At 45.7% G+C, this 18,954-nt stretch overlaps 1 protein-coding gene across 6 annotated transcripts in view; it reads right to left on the bottom strand.

The window, feature by feature from the left end:
- Positions 1 to 287: 287 nt before the first annotated feature.
- HECTD4 (HECT domain E3 ubiquitin protein ligase 4) overlaps positions 288 to 18,954 on the bottom strand; it is a 69,565-nt gene continuing 50,898 nt past the window's right edge. For all 6 annotated transcript variants that reach the window (XM_030460749.1, XM_030460750.1, XM_030460752.1 and 3 more), the window contains 20 exons: positions 18,245 to 18,450; positions 17,803 to 17,933; positions 17,364 to 17,569; positions 16,532 to 16,711; positions 14,951 to 16,254; positions 13,136 to 13,343; positions 12,396 to 12,619; positions 12,160 to 12,311; positions 11,870 to 11,976; positions 11,032 to 11,155; positions 10,181 to 10,371; positions 9,452 to 9,598; positions 8,273 to 8,392; positions 7,986 to 8,141; positions 6,490 to 6,593; positions 5,551 to 5,772; positions 4,995 to 5,161; positions 4,362 to 4,557; positions 3,596 to 3,818; positions 288 to 3,154 (listed from right to left, as the gene is read on the bottom strand). In XM_030460749.1, coding sequence (XP_030316609.1) covers positions 3,018 to 3,154; positions 3,596 to 3,818; positions 4,362 to 4,557; positions 4,995 to 5,161; positions 5,551 to 5,772; positions 6,490 to 6,593; positions 7,986 to 8,141; positions 8,273 to 8,392; positions 9,452 to 9,598; positions 10,181 to 10,371; positions 11,032 to 11,155; positions 11,870 to 11,976; positions 12,160 to 12,311; positions 12,396 to 12,619; positions 13,136 to 13,343; positions 14,951 to 16,254; positions 16,532 to 16,711; positions 17,364 to 17,569; positions 17,803 to 17,933; positions 18,245 to 18,450 — 4,505 coding nt within the window. In that variant the 3' untranslated portion in view covers positions 288 to 3,017. The remainder of the gene's footprint in view (positions 3,155 to 3,595; positions 3,819 to 4,361; positions 4,558 to 4,994; positions 5,162 to 5,550; positions 5,773 to 6,489; positions 6,594 to 7,985; positions 8,142 to 8,272; positions 8,393 to 9,451; positions 9,599 to 10,180; positions 10,372 to 11,031; positions 11,156 to 11,869; positions 11,977 to 12,159; positions 12,312 to 12,395; positions 12,620 to 13,135; positions 13,344 to 14,950; positions 16,255 to 16,531; positions 16,712 to 17,363; positions 17,570 to 17,802; positions 17,934 to 18,244; positions 18,451 to 18,954) is intronic.

The raw sequence follows: 18,954 nt of genomic DNA, 5'->3' as shown, positions 1-18,954 counted from the left end.
TTCTGAACTGTGTTACTCCTCCTGTGGGAGCAATCCTGCACATTCTCTGCTAAGAGGAATCCCAGAACTCCCTGTGCTTGCTTACCCTTTTGTACAAAATATCCACATTTCTCTTCCAAGTGAACAGAAATGAGTATTTAACCCATAAGTGTGGGATTTAAAAGCAGATAACCTGCAGCCACAGGTCGAGCAGCTCCAATGCTCTGCCTCACCACAGCTTCATCAGTGGAAGAATTATTATTAGTTTTTTGGATTACTTCCAGCCCCAAAGAAGGACACAAAACATCTAAAGGGATGTTAAGAATCTCCTTTATGCAAGTGTACACTGTATGGCCAAGAGCACTTAACAGGTTAATGCTGTGTACGGCACCGAGATGGACACACACCACGCTAGAACTAACACCCAGCTCCAGAGGTTTGTTTGTTTTTTCCATTGTTTAGTATAATTTTACATTCTGAATGAATATATATTTAAAAAACAGAAAGAAAACAAAAAGAAAACTAAAAAACACAAACCAATCTTCGCTTTGACAAACAAGCCTATTACAGACAATGTCAAGTTCATTTAAAGCACAAGGAAGTAATGATGATTAGAAAAGCTTTAATTAAAAGGCCATTTGAGCTACAGTCAAACCACTGCAGCCCTTCCTTCCTGGTAATGAAAAAAGACCAAAAAAAGCCAAAAACCCCACCACAACTCCAACTCGTGCAGGGCTCACACCACGCTCCAGAAGAACCCAAAGTGGATGAAGGTTATTTACTGGCGTGACATTTCTCCTGTAGAAGAAGCTTCATTTACACAGCGAGGTGTAAACAGCATTGACTAAAAGTTTGTTATTTGTCATCATAAATAATCATAATAAATATGTATCAAGTAACTTTACAGCACACTTCTCAGGGCTGAGACACCGATGTGCTCAGCTCCAACGTGCTCTCTGGAGGGAGCAGACAGACAGCAGCAGCAGTTCTTACTCCTGGCTGGACCCCCAGCCCTGGACACACCAGGACACAGGAGCTGTAAACCCAGCCCAGGCCCCCGAGCCAGGACAACCCCCAGCTGGTCATTGTCAGCAGCAACAGCTCCATCATGAAATTCAACTGACCTTCTCCTGGTACCTGTGTGGGAAGGCACCTCCTGGGTGGGGATAAGGGCACTCCCAGCCAGCCCTCTGCTTCCTTTTCCCCTTGCTCTGCATAAATCCACCTGTGCCTGTGCCTGCTCCCAGGGATTTCTCAGCTACATATATGCTTCTACCAGGAAATGGACAAGATTCAAGATTAAATATTCTCCCTACATGTATCAGTTCCTTTGGAAGGGCAATATGCAAGGGAAGGGTTCCACAGCTTTCCTCACCACGGGACTGGGAGACTCTGTATGCCAACACCTACCTCTACAACTGCTGCACACACAGTTTGCCATTCACTCACAGAAGAACAAGAATATACACACTTGTTGAGGCTTATCTCTCTTACTCACACTTTATCTTCCAAGTACCACACACTCCTCAATCCCCAATATTCACAATAATATACAATAAATACAGCTTTTGCAAGTCTCATTCCCACTGACAAGCCAAATTTAGTGTACGGTGTCTTCTAACAAGACATAAAACACCAACCTGGGGGTGCAGCCACTCCCCCTCACCTGGCTGATGGGGGCTGAGCATGGCCCAAGGAGAACAAAGAAACCACAGCTCAGCACTGGCACTTCAGAGCCACACAGCACCCTGCACAGCACTGCCAGGGGCTCACCATGCCCACCAGCTCTAGCACACAGGTGATCATCACTCCTGCCAGCTTGGGAGTGATGAATGAGGCAGCACTGCACTTCTAAACACACCCACTGCGGGGCAACTGCTTGGATCTGAGTAAAAGAAGAGACACGTGTGGATGTGTTGTGCTGAAACCACCCCAGAACGTGTTGCACAAGGTACAGGAGTTCAACTCAGAGACCTGTTCTCCCTCAGGAGTCTGCTAGTATCTTTCCACAGAAAACACAGAAGCTTTATCTTCAACCGTGTCACTTTGTGCCTTCCCCCTGCCTCATCCAGGTGTCATGTTTCTTGAATTAGTTTTTAGATCAAGGATTATTTTTGAGTACAAAAATGAGTTACAGGTGTTTAAGCACACGCTGATTATTCAGAAAGCTTGTTCAGAAATAGGATAAAGTCCCTGGTTATGAGCTTGAAGGGTGGTATCTTACACCAGACAGAGAGAAGCCATTTTGTTTCTGCTAATATTTTAATTACAATAAATTATTTTGTTACTGAGCAAAGCAGACATTCAAGAACATCTAGGGCAAGAACCCAACTGAATTATGGCCCTTTCACTGTTCTTTCAATTATAAATCCTTCTAACCAAAGGTATCTAGCTGAAACCCCAGATTAATTGTGGCAGCTCCCCGTGTGCTTGCTTATAATTTAAAAAATTACAAGAAAATGGTGGGAACGTAAACATGCAGTTTGGCAGCAAATCTGCTCTAAAACCCAAGCAAGCAATAGAAATTCTGCACGTTCTCCTCTGAGAGCAGAGGTGTTGTGCTCTGCTCCTGCACTGATTCCCTCCCCACACCCGATTCTTTCCATTTTTGTACTCAAAAATGTTCCAGGGGAGAGCAATCCGTGAGCCTTCACCTCCCCGTGCTCCCCAGCCCTTGCTGTGCTTGCCTGGGTAACACCATTCTAAAATTACAAAATTAGAAATGTACATGTTTAAAGGTTTTCAAAATTAAATTATACACAAACTGGTCTTTACTAAACTATCCTACAAATATTCCACAAACAAGGCAGCAAAATAACCAGAAAGTCCACCACAAAGTCTACAGATACAAAAATGGAAGTCTTCCAGTAATTATTGTAACGGGAACGAAAGGTCAGAAAATAAATTAACCTCCAGCTCGTCACACAGTGTTACAAGGAGGTATTTTTAATGTGAATTGAAGGGTTTCCAACGTTAGCAGAGTCATGAAACAATCTTGAAATCAGGACAGGTCACCTCCAGGCAGCCCTTCCTCCTGCTCAGCCGCTGAGGGGATCCTCCCGGTAGTGGATGGCGTATCGGAGCTTTTCCAGCATGATGTCCAGAGAGGAGTACTGAGGAAGTTTGATCATGAACATGCACGTTTCAACACGGATGTACCGAGAGTCTGGAGAACCTGCAGGGGAAGGAGCACCAGGAAAGGGTTGGAAATGTGACGTTTCTCCTCTCACCTTCGTTCTCAGAAGCGTCCTCCCCTCTGCTTCTTACTAAGAAGTGTCAAAATAATCCCCAAATAATCCAGTTCCTCCCTCTAATGGGTGTCCTGAACCTCAAGTGCTGCTCTGCTACTCTGTCAGTCCTCATGCTGACATTTTTCTGATAATCCATTTTTAAAAAACACGTGAGACAAATACACAAAATCTCTTACTGCCTCTAGAGGGCAGTGGTTTAAGTAGTTAATTTTCTTTTTACACGCTTTTAAACCTCTTCTTTACACCCATAACTACCTGCCTCTCTTTCTTTGTACATGAAATACACATTTAAATTAAAACCAGCTCAGCTGAGAGCTAAAACCTCACTGTGAGCAGACCCAATCCTATTTGCCTTAGGAGCCCACCTGCAGCCCCATCCGGGGGAGCTATTTTCATGGGGTAGGGAGGGACATGGGCAGTGTCAGGGCCTCCATCCTTGCAGGGACAGGTGAAGGGAATTCGTTCCTGGTTACAGGCAAACTTGATGAACTTGCAGAGCTCCTCCTGTGTGAACATCTCCAAGGCACTCCAGAAGAACTCGATGTGCTGGTCAGTTTCCATCAAACCCACCTGGTACATGGTGTGTGCCTGAGAGAGGAAAAGGAAAGATGTCCCCTTGCTGCCTCCTTCTCCCTTGTTTTGGGTAACGAGCCGGATGGGGCAGTTCAGCAAGGAAAACACAAAACAACACAAACATCCGTGGCTGAGAATATCCTACAGCTTTTGTGTTAGAAGAGTTCTTTCTGTGGTGTATTGCTAAGGGGAATGAGGACCAGAAGGTGCCTGTTACAGATTAATTTTAGATTTTCAGAAATTATTTGCAATTCAGAAGAGGAGCAATGGCTCTTTCAGCTCTTAGCTCCAGTAGCCAGTATTGAATAAAATTCAGTAAAATTGAGATAAAGATTTAAAATTCCAACTTAAACAGTAAATTTGGTTGTCCTCTCCAAAACAAGTCCCACTCCTGAATCCAGTGAAACCATAGAATCCCAAACTTATCTGGGCTGGAAGGGATCTTAAAGAGCACCTAGTTCCAACCTCCTGCATGGACAGAGACACCTCCCACTAAATCCTCTCTTCCCTATGGGTCAGGCAGGGCAGTTTTGCCAAAGAAGCTGCAGTTCTTCCCACCTTGAGAAACTCCAGGTTAATGTAGGGAAGTCCACACGTCCTCAGCTCCATCTCCAGTGGGGTGAGTGTGGTGAGGAGCTGCAGGGGGATGATGGAGCCCAGCCCAGCCCTCACAGCAGTCATGCACTCCGGGGTCTGCAGCTCCCTCATCCTCAAGCTCCGGATGGCAGTGGCATACACATCCTTGTTCTCCCAGCTGTAGGGTGGAGATTCAGGACAGGAGAGCATCAGAACTTCTCCTGCCCCAGACTGTGACAAGCTGGAGGGGTTTTATGGGGAGTTTCTGCTTTTCAGTAAACAAGAGCAAGCATATATTTGCAGTCTGATGATTCTCAGTTTAAATCTTTGCTCAGCTCCCTCCTCTCCTCTGGCACTTGCCCGTTTCTCATGGGCCTCCTGGCTGGGGGAGTTCACAGAGGCAGCAAACTGCTGATAGGAGCTGCTCCTCACACAACACAAGGCAGTCAACAGCACTAGGGATTCAAGGTCTTGCCAGCCAATGCAAAGCTTTCCCAGATCATTCCAGCCTTCAGCTTGTTACAAAAGCATCTCTGAAGAGCCTGATGCTTGGAAAATTATTCCAGAGATGCTTCTTCCCATCTAATCCAGTGCACCAAGCACTCTGTTACTTACCCCACAGGAATGTGCCTGCCTCTAGGACAAAGTTCCACTTCTTCCCCTGTCATGGTCAAGTAGGTGAATTTGCAGCATGGCTTGTTGGGACAGTCAGGGCTCTCTGTTGCTAGATGCTGAGAAGCAATTTCTGCACACAAGGCTTCCAGTTCTGTCTCATCATTTATCTGTCAGGAAACACAAGAAGAGTGTCTGATGCCCAGCACGTCACAGTACTTTATTCTTGTGACTCTAAGGGATCACCACAATGTCCAAAGTGCACTTGATAGATCATCTGAGACACCATGAGCAGGGAAAACCAGGAACTGCTCTGGTGTGTTCTGTCCTGGTTCAGGACCTTCCAGTAAACACCTCTGAAGCTGTAATTCCACTGTGCCTGACAGCAGAGCAGACTGAGCAGCTTCTCTGAGCCATCAGGATATGAAATCCTACACCCAAGATGAATCAAAACCCTGCTCACATGAAAAACATCTGCTCCCTGTGAGCCCAAGTAAAGGTAACCAACAATAAGTGGGGGAAACCCCAGAAAAAAGGGAAAAAAAAAAAAGTTCCTCACGTTTTCGAATTTTTTGACGTAGTTGTAGGTGAGGATGTCAGCTTCCTGGAGATCAACATCAGGGTCCAATGGCTCTCCTACCAGGGTCTTCCAGAAGGAGGGCAGGAGATCAAGTGGCAGAGGAACATCTGCTCGAATTGCAATGCCCAGCAGCTGCCCAAAGAAATGGAATAACTGCTCCTCTGCGTAGGTTATAGGGCTAGGAGTCAAAATGTACTTCCCCTGGGGGAGAAAGAACAGATCAGAGCACATGAGCCAGAGTCTAACAGCTGATGAAGGTCCACAAGTTAACAAGCTGCTGAAAACACTGATCTGAGCCAGATAAAAACTGTTTAGTTGGCTACAAAAGGATTTGCTTAAGTGTGGCAAGGAGCCTGTGTACATTACACAGTGACATTATATCACGTTATCACCTCATGATCAAAAGCAGCAGCACCACCACAATGGTTGCCCTGAGTGCCCCTTTTTACAAGCTCTGTTAATCACCATTCATGGGACTTCCCTGTACTTGCTGTCTGCACTTGGGTAGCTCAGTCTTTCAGCTGTGGGATGTTGCTAAAATCCAGCCTGGCCACGCCAAGCCAGGTCTGCTCCTCCTCTGCAGATACTCCTAGGAAGGAACTGCCTCAACTACTGTAAATTCTTTGGGCCATAAGCTTCACCTTCTTTCTAGAAGGTATCTACTGCACCAAAACAGGAGGACACTAACTGTGTTTTGAAGAGCACAGTCTTAATTCCATGACATTTTGCAGTTTTGACCACTTGGCTACTTCAGCAGGGGATTAATTGACATTTCCAGCTCCATCAGGCACACGAGACCTCTCTGCTCAGATGTGCTGACAGGAGCTGTGTTGCTGACAGGACGCGTTCTGCTGCTGGCCAAACAGATGCATTCAAAAAGAGAAACACAACTTCATTTCTTGCATTGAGTTATCCCACCTTGTTCTTATTGACTGCAGAGCTGGGGCACAACAGGAGAAGGGAGAGTGAGGAGCTCTGGAGCTCTTTACAAACTTGCCAAAGGAAGTGACGGAAAGATCCACCTGGAAACAAGAGGAACAAACCAATTAAGTGCCCTGAGGCTCCTTACTGCTGCCTTTTAATCCAGAATTTGCTGTTCATCTTGAAATCATGTTTCATGCCCCAGAATACACACTGAGCCTCTCTGACAGCACACGTATTTGGCTTAAACAAGGGCAGGGCAGATGCCAGCTGAGTGTTCACATGCAAGCCTGCATTTAAATAGTTTAACTCCATGCAAAAAATATTAATCAGAATTCCTAAGTTCTGCTTTGTCTTCCAGCACTCCCTGTAGGACCAACACAAACATTTGTTACAGCAGTTGGTCTGCCAATGGAATTGGTTCCTTGATTAGAAGATGAATGGTGCTGTCTTCATAACATCGGGGCATGGCCACAGCTAAAAGCAGTGAGGCAAAGCATCAGAAACCATCTCAGCAGCTGAGCTGCAGACAGGACGTTTATCTCTTTACAGATACAGTCAGAAACCACAACAGACCTTGAAAAGAAATGAACTCCCCTTGAGAGACAGCATGGAGGAGCCCTTTGTTTGGCTAATAGGTGCTCACTGACAAGAATTTTCCTTTACGCAGTTTGGTAATGACATTAATAGAGAAGCTGCTAACATCCCCCCATGAATCTCCAGAAAGGAACTATTACAGTCAGCACACAGGCACTGCAATCATTTAGACAGCAGCAATTGATTTTTTTCTTTGAAACAGAGCTGATATTTGCCTTGATACCTTATCAATTATTCAACAGACTGGAGAAGAGGGAGAAGAGGGAGAAGAGGGAGAAGAGGGAGAAGAGGGAGAAGAGGGAGAAGAGGGAGAAGAGGGAGAAGAGGGAGAAGAGGGAGAAGAGGGAGAAGAGGGAGAAGAGGGAGAAGAGGGAGAAGAGGGACAAGAGGGAGAAGAGGGAGAAGAGGGAGAAGAGGGAGAAGAGGGAGAAGAGGGACAAGAGGGACAAGAGGGACAAGAGGGACAAGAGGGACAAGAGGGACAAGAGGGACAAGAGGGACAAGAGGGACAAGAGGGACAAGAGGGACAAGAGGGACAAGAGGGACAAGAGGGACAAGAGGGACAAGAGGGACAAGAGGGACAAGAGGGACAAGAGGGACAAGAGGGACAAGAGGGACAAGAGGGACAAGAGGGACAAGAGGGACAAGAGGGACAAGAGGGACAAGAGGGACAAGAGGGACAAGAGGGACAAGAGGGACAAGAGGGACAAGAAGAGGCTTTCCATCTGCAGATGGAAACCATCTAAGGTTTCCACCTAACAACCACCACTGAGGTTAACACTGCTCCTTAAAGCTAAGGTGAGCCCCATTCTGCTGACAACTTGGATCCCAGCAGGAAGCAGCTCTCACCACTGTACCTGACATCACCTGTGCTGATAATTTTAATCCCAACTTACTTGTTCCATGAACCTCCTCCCCTGTGAAGCGAATGTTGAAGGCATAGGTAGGGTCCCCACCACTGGCCAGCTTCACACAGAGCTGGGATGAGGGCACACATGCCAGCTGCCTGGCTGCCTGGCAGAAATAGGAGTTCTCTGAAGAACGGACCTCCCCTAGTTAAAAGCAAAAAATAAAATAAAAATAAACCCCCCATACTCAGAGTATTTTGCATTAAGAAGCATCAGAGCTCACTTAAAACAGATACAAGTTGTTGTGATGGATTAAAAAGAAATGTTTCCTGTACCTCCCACAATTTCCAAGGGATCCAGGGTGATCTCTGGAGCTGCATGATCAGCAGTTCTTTGGACAGTGGCATTCAGCACTCTGTTCATTACAGTTACTTTTGTGTCATAAAAGATTAAACCTAAAGAAAGAAACACATTTCAGTACAGTTAATCTATCCTTCCCCAATCTTATTTTCTGCAATTCCCTAATGGACAACAGTAGAATAATAATTTCCCCTTCATTAAGATATGGATAATCCACTTTTTAATTTTTTTTTCTTTTTTAAAGGATTTGTTACTAATGCTGACAGGAAGGAGTGTGTTGGGTTAGAACACTGATGAACACAATTGCAATGTTACATAAATAGATCCTAGCAACTCCACCAGAGTCTCTGAATCAGACACACTTTGCCAAATGCTTTCAGAAATCTGAGATGTTTTGACAGTAATGCTAGAGGGAAGAAAACAGGATAAAAAAATAGGGCTGTCACATTGCACCATGAATCCAGGCTCTGTAAAAGACCAATCTCTGAACATTTCTCACTTCCTCATACTGGGTTTCTAACTTTTTTTTATTTCTAGCTGGGCCAATATAAAAACTGCAGAAGAAAACAAGCTTGGAAAATGTGTCCTAAAATCCTGGGTTTGTTTGTTATCTAATGATGGCTTGCAACAAGTATTTAAATGCTGACGGATCATAAATATTATCTTGATCTCTCCAATTCTACAACTTCAATGACAATGAGGATGCCACCATGTCCTGGGACTTTAACCTCATCTGCTGCTTGTTGACAAACAGAGTTTTCATTTATGGATACCCCCAAGAAGATAAAGACATATTTGAAGGCCACCACCAAACAGAAGAGCTGGGTGAGCTCCCTCTGTGGTCAAAAAAACTGCAAAGTGTCTATTAAGTACTTGCAAGAATAATCCCCCCCTTGCCTTTAAACAACAAAACAAGAAAAAGAAAACTCCCAGACTAAGAAGCACCCTTTGATTTTTGGCTGTCCCCTCAGCCAGACCATGGGACAGATTATTGTGCTGAGAATGAAGCCAATAACCCTCTGTTAGCACACTGAAACCACTCATTATCTCCTTCTCCTCTCCATGTTCTCCTTTCTGTCACACATTAAAATGCTCTGCAAAATACACTGCCAGATTCAGGGTGAGTTCCCCCTCTCAGGCAGCACAGGACCCACCTTTGGCCTCCTGCAGCAAGGCAGCAATGCTGTGGGTGTACATCTCAGTCTGCCGAAGCTCCACCAGGGGTAAGAAGAAAGTTTCCAGTGTGGTATTGAGGGACTGGAGAAGTGCAAAGCGGAGCCTCAGGCTTTCCACTGGGACATCTGAGGAGGGAAACAGCCACTCAGAGAGACAAAGAGTCCCTGCCTACTGCAAAGACCATCTCCCCAGCAGATTCAGTCCAGAAGCCACACCAGCTTCCTTCTAAAGCAGCTCCTCCTGATCCCTGCATGTCAACAAGAGCACTGAAGACACCAGAACAGCCATCGTTTGGATGCTCCCTCCTAGGTCTTGAGTTTCTGGGTATGTGAGTCCAGTATTTCTCATCATCACTGCTCTGGAGAGCCTCTTAAAGGAACTTAGTGCTTAGGACAGGATTTAGGTGACTAAAGTCTGCCTTGGTCCACAACTGAAATCCACCCTTCCCTCCCCCTGACAGATAAACTCCCCAGACACCTCCCTGCTCCAGCCTGGTGCAGGAGGTGAGCTCGGAGGGCAGGAACAGTTGCAGTGTGTTTCTAACACACCCCAGTGCCCCCCAAGGAGAGAGAAGACCTGGACTCAATGTTCACACAGAAACTCCAACCTGCAACCTCCAAAGGAATATCCCAACCACCTGGGCTGTGCAGGAGCACTCCCCAGCTCCTCGTCTGCAGAAAGCCTCAGTGCAAACAATCCATACGTACTCAAGAGGCAGGAAATTCTGGGATCTGCTGCATCAGCTGGATCCAGATACACTTCATGGGGATGGAGTCGTGCAGGGGTGATTGCAAGGTGGCGACAAAGTCTGTTAATGTACTGGACAAGAGCAACATCCATCTCCAGGGTCCATTTCCGGGAGGCTTTCTGAGCATGTCTTGCATCAATGCAGGCACACCTGGAATGTCAGAGGCACCAGCTGAGCACTGGCTGCAGTGCTGCTTACTGGGAGCATGCTGGGCTACAGCAGCAAGCAGCTCATTCCCCTCTCTCAAGCAGATCTGTTTTGTTGCAACAATTCCACTCAGAGACTGAGAACTGAGTTATCCTCTACCCTGCCTCACTGTTATTAAAGAAGAACAGAAAGGAACTGCCTGTGAAGCTGCTTCTGTACACTCTGAAGTGGATCCAGGAGGAGGGGATGTGGCAATCAGCTTGTGGCCTCACACAGGGAGATAAGGAGGGTTCATTTAAGGGAGTTTCTTCCTGTACAGCATTAATGAGGAAGCAACCATTCCCTCTTCTACATCACTACTGACCCAGGGACAACTCTGCCAGTTTAGACAATTACCCAGTGCACAGAGCAGAAAGCTGCTGTGGAAGGAAACCAGAGAGAGACAGAGGGATCTACAGTTCTCATCATGCCAATTTATGATGCAGTTTTGTTATCCTATGTACAAGAAAGTCAGGAATCTGCATTTGACAGCACAGTGAGTCTTTTAAAGCATGTTTAAGAAAACAATCCATGATTTTTCTCTTCAGGCCTTGCAGCCATGGATAGAAGCTCATGTGTTACTAACACCAGTGTCACCTTGAGCAGAAAACTTGCCAACTTTACCTCTCAAAGTGCAGATCATATCCACAGGACAGAATAGCTCTCCACACACTACGGATGTCCTGCTTAGAGCGGTCAACCACAAATCTGTGGAACCCATCCAGAGTCAAATACTTCTCCTCAGGAACTACAACAAGAGATAAATCCACCAAACAGTTAATGACTTACTACAGAGTCTACACACCGGGTAGGAAAACGCTCTGTGTATGAGGTGGCTGGCTGCCAGCTTTCTCCTGGTCCTACCCATCCCACCATGGCTCAGTTCTCTTACCTACAGTGAAGGGCAGAGTCCAAGCTCAAGTCTATTCATTCTTCCACCTGACTAGAGAAAGAAATAGCAGGACAGGCCCTAGAACTAACCCCTGCCATGGCATGGCTGTGCTGTCTCCTCCATGGACAGACTAGTTATGAGGCATCTGAAGCTTCTCTCTTCCCATTTCCCTCTTGTAACTTGATAGTTTTCCTATATAAGTTGAGCAACATGATTTAAAACCACCCAGTTCAACCCCACAAAATTCTAATACCCTACTGTGCCAAAAAGAAAGCCTTGACACTATCTCTCTCAGGTAGTCAGTTCCCAACCCAATATATTCACAGGGCCCAGGCACTCACTTGGATGTGCATGAACTGCACCAGCATGGTTTGCTCACACATCATGGAGTCCAGATTTACAGATGCACAAATCAAACCAGCATTTATATCACTATTTATAAAAACCCCTAAATCAGCCCCATCTAAAACCAAAGACAACCCAAATCTACCAGGAGATCACATAAGTCTGCCAAAACAAAAAATACACTTTTCTATCATGTAATCCTCCAGAATAATTCTATACAGCTACCTTCCTGTTTCTTTGTGGGAGACTTCTCAGGGTCCTTCTCTTCAGGTTTGCTCTTCTCAGGAGATTTTGGCTTTACAGTGGGTTTCTTCTCACTTAAGGCTGTTCGGCTAAGGGACAAGAGGGAATGTTAGGATGAAACCAAAACATTCCTTGAAGCTTTTTTATAACCTGTTACATTTCCCCCTTCCTTCCAATCCATACACAGGAAGAGAGAAGGAGGGGGAATAAAGATTTGGATTCCAAAGAGACATGAAACATTTCACAGCTGTGCAAAGGCTGAAAACACCAACCTGACACTGTTAAGCATGGACTTTTCCTTTGTAGGAGGCTTCGTAACCGGGCGCTTGGTGCTCACAACTTTGACTGGATGCTGCTCTTTGCCTGCCTTGTTGTACTTGCTCTTGTCAAATTTTGGCTTGGGCACACCATATTTCCTTAAAATCTACCAACACAGAAAGTGAATCATTACCCAGTGCCTTCAGGTGACACAAAAAAGAGATGCTGAAGGTAGTTTTCCAAGCAGTACCTGAGTCAGTTGGTCTTCCAGCACTTTCTTTGGAGGGCGGACGTTTGTGAAGAAGACATGGAGGAGGTTTCCAGGAGTCTGGGAATTGATCTGCTCCTTACTGAGATAGATATCAGCAACCTTAATGGGTTTTGCTGGAGTTAAGCTCAGCATTTGCTCAGAGTGGATACAGCTTTTAAATATTTCTGTGAGGACTTCCCGAGCACCTGGGACCAACTTCTCACCTAATTAAAAACCAACATGACAGCTGCTCAGAATGTGACAGGTGAAAAAAAAAAAGTGACATTCAGGTAAAATATTGTATGATATGCTGCTTGCTCCAGAAGAGAAAAACCATTCTGAACTATTCCACCAGCAGACCTGACCTTCCTGCACTCTATCAGCCCATTTCTGACAGAGAACTGAACCCCTCCTCCTGCTTTGGCCACATACTATAATTATTACTTGAGTGACTGCTGTGGGTAATGAAAAAATAGATTATTTATGATGCCAGTGTACAAATTATGTCCTATAGGTACACACTAACATCTGTCTATCAGCTGAACTAGCAATCAATTGAACTTCCTCCAAGTATTATCCTCCCTGTTCCCTGACTCTGGATTCTGGCCCAGGTATACTTGAGTCTGTAAAATCTGATAATTTTAATTTGAAATTACTCCCCAGCTCCCCCTCCCTGGAGTCACTCAGTGTCTCCAAAAGATGCACAATATGAGATATTTGCCAATCTGAACCCCACATACCTTTTATTGACTTATCATTGAAATAATCTTCTAGTGCTGGGCTCCCTTGTGTGTCAAATAAACTCTGATTTACGGTAGAAACAGTTAAAATCTCTTCAGTTGACATTTCCATCAGTTCATCTTCCCCATCCAGGCTTGACAAACCAATGAGATCACTGCTATTAAACAGACTGGCTCGGATTTTCTCTGTTTTAGCTCTTGACCTTATCTGTACACAAATGAAACGAGTTAGCAGGAATTCTGACAAAACAAATCAACTTCTATTCATAATAATTTGAGTCTTAAGCTTTCTCCCCTCCCCACGTGGATAAACACTACTGCATCTCTTCTACATTAATAACAGGTTCCCAGAAATAAGGTTCAGCCTAGAAAGCATCCATCCTAAGAACTCCCAGCCATTGCTTGGCCTGGAGACAGCCCTTAGAAACACCAGCCAAGAAGCTGAAAGCTTCAGACAGGTAACCTGTCACTATTTGCAACACTCCTGGCCTTGCTTCAATTCTTCATTTAGAAAAAACCCATCCAAAATCAGCACAGGCCTTGGAGTCTCAGCTACAGAAACTGGGAACAGGAACAATAACTTCCCTTGATTCCCAGAATAACCACCATGCATCAGCCTCAGAGCAGCTACAGACTTAGAGTAGGTTTCACTCTGAGTGCTCTGACAGCTTTCTGTACACACTTTCTGGTTTATTTCAACTCGGGTGTCTTCGTGTCAATTAATAGCTTAAGAATGGTAATTGAAGAGTTTCTGTCGAAATAAGCTGATTTTCATCTAAAAAGGAAAGTGATACAGTCCCAGTCTATGCAGAAATGTCTCTCTACTTTCACAAGCTCTCAGAAGCTTGCAAAAGCACAGCCATTTCTGACAAATCTGCAGCTTGCAATTAGTGTAACACCAGAGAGGAAGGGTTCCTGTGCCAAGCTGAAAAGCTGGAGTGTTCTGGCATCAATGACAATCACACACAATGCTTTTAAAAATTAATTTGGAATGAGACATCAGCAAGATTTATCAACTCTACTAAAGCAGCTTCATAGGGGAATCTGTAGGTGGTTTAAAATATGTGAAGACATAGTCATTAAGCATCAAATAATTATCTTGTGGGTCAAAGCAAAAGGTCACCTATTTCTAAACCAATCTCCAGCACTGGCCAGCAGCAAATCTTTGAAGAAAGTTAAATGAAAGAGGAAATGAACAGATCTTCTCCTTTGCATATTCTCTCAGTTTCCAGAATTCATCAGTTTAGAGATTTCTTAAGCTGAAGGCTGCATTGACTGCTGTGCTTAAAGCTACCAATCTGCACACCCTCCATGAACTTAGGAATTCATTCCCTTATGAAATATTCCCTAATTTATATTCTTGATTTCCACAACCAGTGAGCTCTACAGCCTGGACCTGCACCTCCTCCTGTTTTAAAAATGCAACTTGGTAACTCCACCACGGGATGCCCTCTGTTCTCTGAGAGGCAGTGAATGCTTCCAAGACAGTGACTGACAGAGAAAAAGCCAATGAAGAAGACAGGTCTGTCCTCCCCTGGCATCCTGACCCAGCTGAGAACTCTGCTCTCCTTAGTCTCATGTGAACCTGACATACATTCCATACATTTATTCTGCACCCATGACCTGTGCTGAACTGTGCTTTGCTAGCAGAACCTTTCACTCCTCATCATTCACTCTGTGGCCTCAGCCAAGCAGAGGAATCTTTACAGAATAAAACCCCACACAGCACACTTTGTCCTCAACAGAATCAGATCTCATTCTTACAGACAAAACTAACCCCAAAGGCACCCTTTTCTTCTGCCTGAAGGCTATTACCTCCACGACAGCAAAACCTTTGATTGGCCGTGCCAGCAGGGGCTGGTTGTCCAGGGAAGTGACCGTGTACATGGAGCCAACATCAGACACTGAGGCCGTTTCGACGTTGTCAAGGGCTTCCCCCAGGCTGCCCAGGCTGCCAAGGCTTCCCGTGCTGCAGTGGGAAAGATCCAAACTCTCTTGGCTGGAAACGACGTGTGGTTCTAGCAATCCCGGGGGGATGGCCAGTTCCAGTCCTGCTTGGAACTGGTCAACTGAGATGTCACTGACAGTCCGGGATATCCCCTGGGAGCTGCAGAGGGAAGCCTGGCTGGTAGAGGCTGAGGCGCTGACGCTCATGGCTGGGGTGACGCTGCTGGAGCTGCTGATGTCCAGGCTGTCAGCACTGCTGGAAACAGCTGCTTTCTCCAGCTCAGTTCTGCACTCTCCTCCTTCTGCTTTGTCCTTGACTTTTTTGGGCTCCTCTTCCTGCAGAGGGATGTAGATCTCGTCCTTGAAGACCCCGCCGTGCGCGTTGCAGGCCTTGCGGATGGCGCTGCGGACGGTGCCCTCCTCCAGGTGAGTCGGGATCCCAGAGATCACCAGGAGGCGGCTGTGAGCTGTGGGACCCACCAGGGCCTGACAGGCATCTGCCACGGCATCGTTTGTCACACCCAGCCCTTGGGGGTCCTTTTTAGTTAAGTGTCTGAGAATGATGAGCAGAGTCAGTGCCCTGTGGAACCACAACATGTCCTCAGGCTTGCTGCCCCCTATGCTGAGGATCGCAGCGTCCGCGTCGGCTGCTCTGGATGAGGAGCGTTTGCCTGAGGACGATGTCTTCTCCCTCTTCATTTTGACTTTTTTCCTCTTCGACAGCAAGCTGGGACTCTGTGGGGTCTGTCCTGGAGAAGATGAAGATGAGGACGAAGAGTCACTAAGATTTGGGGCACTTGTTGAAGACATGACGTTAGCTGTGACACTCATGTTGATGGGTAAGGTTACTTCTGCCACAGCGAGGCAGACTTCCATCAGAGCATGGAAATATGTTGAAAACCTTCCCTGGTCAGCTGCTCCCACACCTGACCCACCACAGGTGTTCCCAGACACCCAGTTTTGTGTTTCTTCATCATACAGCTTGTGAAGTTCTGACTGCAAGGCCATAAGCATGGCCAGGCAGGGGTTCAGCTGAAGGGCAATAGAAGATGACAATCCTGCTGGGTTTTTTTTCTGCTCCAGATTGTGAATTTTGCGAAGCAACTCGGCCAGGAGATGAAATATTAACTCCTTCACACACGCTGCCGTGTCCGTCGTCCAGAGAAAGTTCCCTGTGTGAGGAAGGCAAGACATGGGAATGAGCATTATTGCCTGAGCTGCAACAGTAACATCCAGCAGAAAGCCCAAGGGAAGGTCATTTCTGATGGCTGCACCTCAGCAGCAAGACAGACAGGAAGGCTGTTGCAAGAACTGAACATCAACAGAAAAATTCTGGAGTCTGAAGAGCTCAGAAATATTTTGTGACTAATTTTTCTTCTCCCCCATCCCCTAAACTCTCCATCTGAGCCAGCAGAGTTGCTCATTACTAAGTAACTACTGCATTCTCACCTAAAAATTCCACGACTTGCAAGAGAATTGAAGCAGGAATAGTATCCAGTTCATCTTCTGATTTTCCATCCCCATCTTCCAGCTTCCAAGTTAACAGCTGCTCTGTGAATGCCATTGCCAGAGGGAATTCGAGGGGAAGAGAATGCAAGACCAGGACAGCTCCAGGAGGAGGAGATACTCCTAAGCAAAAAGGTCAGAGAAAATACTTATCTCAGCTCCAGCATTTGTAAAGTAAAAGTATCTTTTAGGATTACTTTTTTTTAGGCTAAGTTTATGCTAGTTGAGAATTTTATCTGTTAAGTACTTTGTCATAACCAAACAGGAATATTTATATCTAAGTTTCCTGTCTTTTCCTTGGGCTGGAAAGGTAAAAAGAATATTAATAATTGCTTGTTTGAGAAGCTGGTATGACCCATGTGTTATTACACTGCATACATATTGTTGTGTACATGACAGAGCCCTACAAACACCTAAAAAAAAGCAACAAAAAGAGATTTAATCTCCATCTAAACACAGGATCTCACACAGCCAACTTGAGCACTGCAGAAATATTCAAAACCACTGGGTTGGGAATGCCTGGTTGGGAATGCCATCAGAGCTTTCACAGAACTAACAGAAATCAGTGTCAGATGGCTCCCAACATGGATAAAACCACATTTTCTTGGTTCAGAATGATTGTGTGTGTCTGATAGGCTGAATGTAATACTTTGTACAAGAATACTGTCCTAACCAATGGCAGGACTGGTGACTACAGGAAGCTCCTACAGAGGTAAGGATGATGCTTGTCTAACTCCTGAGAAGAAGTTAAAGAGATTCATTTATTTCTTTTTACCTAGTTTGATGTGGACTTTGTCTGTGGGGGTGATGACAGAAGGGTACTGATTGGTTGTTGGGGGAGGTGTGAGGCCTGTGTTGGTTGGGGAGGCATCTCGAGGGTAGCACACAGCTTCAATGAGGTTCAGCTGACCATTCCTTTTCACCTTGTGCCCCAGCCCATAGACAAGCACACGAGCCCAGGGAGCTTTATACAGGGATGAGCTAAGGAAAGAGCAAGAACAGTTTGGTTAAACTAGCTCCTAAAGATCCCAGTCACAAAAAATAAGACAAAACACTTTGCAGTGTTTATCCCCACACCCAGAAAATGAGCCTCTGAAAAAAAAAAAAAAACCAAAAACCTCTAGAAAAATAAAATTAGCAGCTACACACTGTGAGCCCTGGGGCTCAGCAGCACATCCTTCATCTTTGCCACTCTTGGCCTCTCAGTCACTTACTCCTTACGGAATCCAGACTGACTCTCCTTGCAGGACACAATCACAAATGCAGCCCCAGGAAAATTCACATCCATATTGACTTTGGATTCTGAAATTGGGAATTCCTCAGCAGGAAACTGTTCTGGTGCAGTCTGTAAGACAACAGTTCATCATGAAAGCTCCCAAACAGCAGCAAACAACCTCCCTCTGCTATTTTTCACATAAAATACAGTTTTGTGGATAACAACACAGTGGGAGGCCACTTCATTTTAGTATCATCCAGACTATTTCTATTGCTGCTGTTTCCAGCATGCCCAATATTATCAAACAGGAATCTGATCCATGCAGAGAAACACTTTCAGTGAGAGGGAAGGGATCATAGCAGTTAGAATCACACAGAAAACAAGGGCTCCTGAGAAAGAAAACCAACACTGCTCATAAAACATCTCTATAAATACTCTACCTGCAAAAAGGAGCAGATCTGTTTAGTGAGGTCCAACAGACTCTCCTCTCCCTGGTGCAGTGTCCTAGTGATGGCCACAGTGAGCCACTCCCTGATGGCTTGGGAATTGCCCTGGTAGAAGAGGTCTGTGGCAGCACAGTTCTGGGAATGGACACAGTGCTGCAGGGACTGGGCCAGGAGAATAGAACTGGAACTGATTGTTCCATCTGTAATAACAAGTAAGAGATGACAGTTTTGGAGATCACTTCAGTGTGTTTATGGAACCTGTGAAGCAGACAGTGGAGAGAAGTCTTAAAACCCTTGGAAGGTTACAAGCCTCTGTTTTCACTCCTGAGCAAGTGCAAACTCTTCCTAAAGGGCAGCAGTGGCAAGGATGCCCCCAAGCCCAGCCCTGGGCTGTTGGGTGCAGGTGGGATGGGTCTGTAAATGCCCTCTGAATCCTGCCAGGCACACCCAGAGCTGTGGGTGCTCAGCTGCCTGGCTTTGTCCCATCATGGTTCCATTTACTGCAGAAGTTACCATCAGAAGTGACCTGAAACTTCCCCACTCTTTTCTAAATCAGGCAAAAGCAGCTTTATCTGTTCTCCCCATACAAAAAGATAACTTTTGGGTGGCCCCAAGTGGGTGACAAGCCCCAATGTCTCATCAGTGTCATTGCAGAGCTAATGGGGGGAAGTCAAAAAGACAAAAAGTGGAGAGCACAAAGGAGC

This window comes from Calypte anna, chromosome 15 (assembly GCF_003957555.1).
Source record: "Calypte anna isolate BGI_N300 chromosome 15, bCalAnn1_v1.p, whole genome shotgun sequence".
Classification (NCBI taxonomy): Eukaryota; Metazoa; Chordata; class Aves; order Apodiformes; family Trochilidae; genus Calypte; species Calypte anna.
Note: the sequence above shows the minus strand (reverse complement) of the source record. Positions and strands in the feature narration are given on the sequence as shown.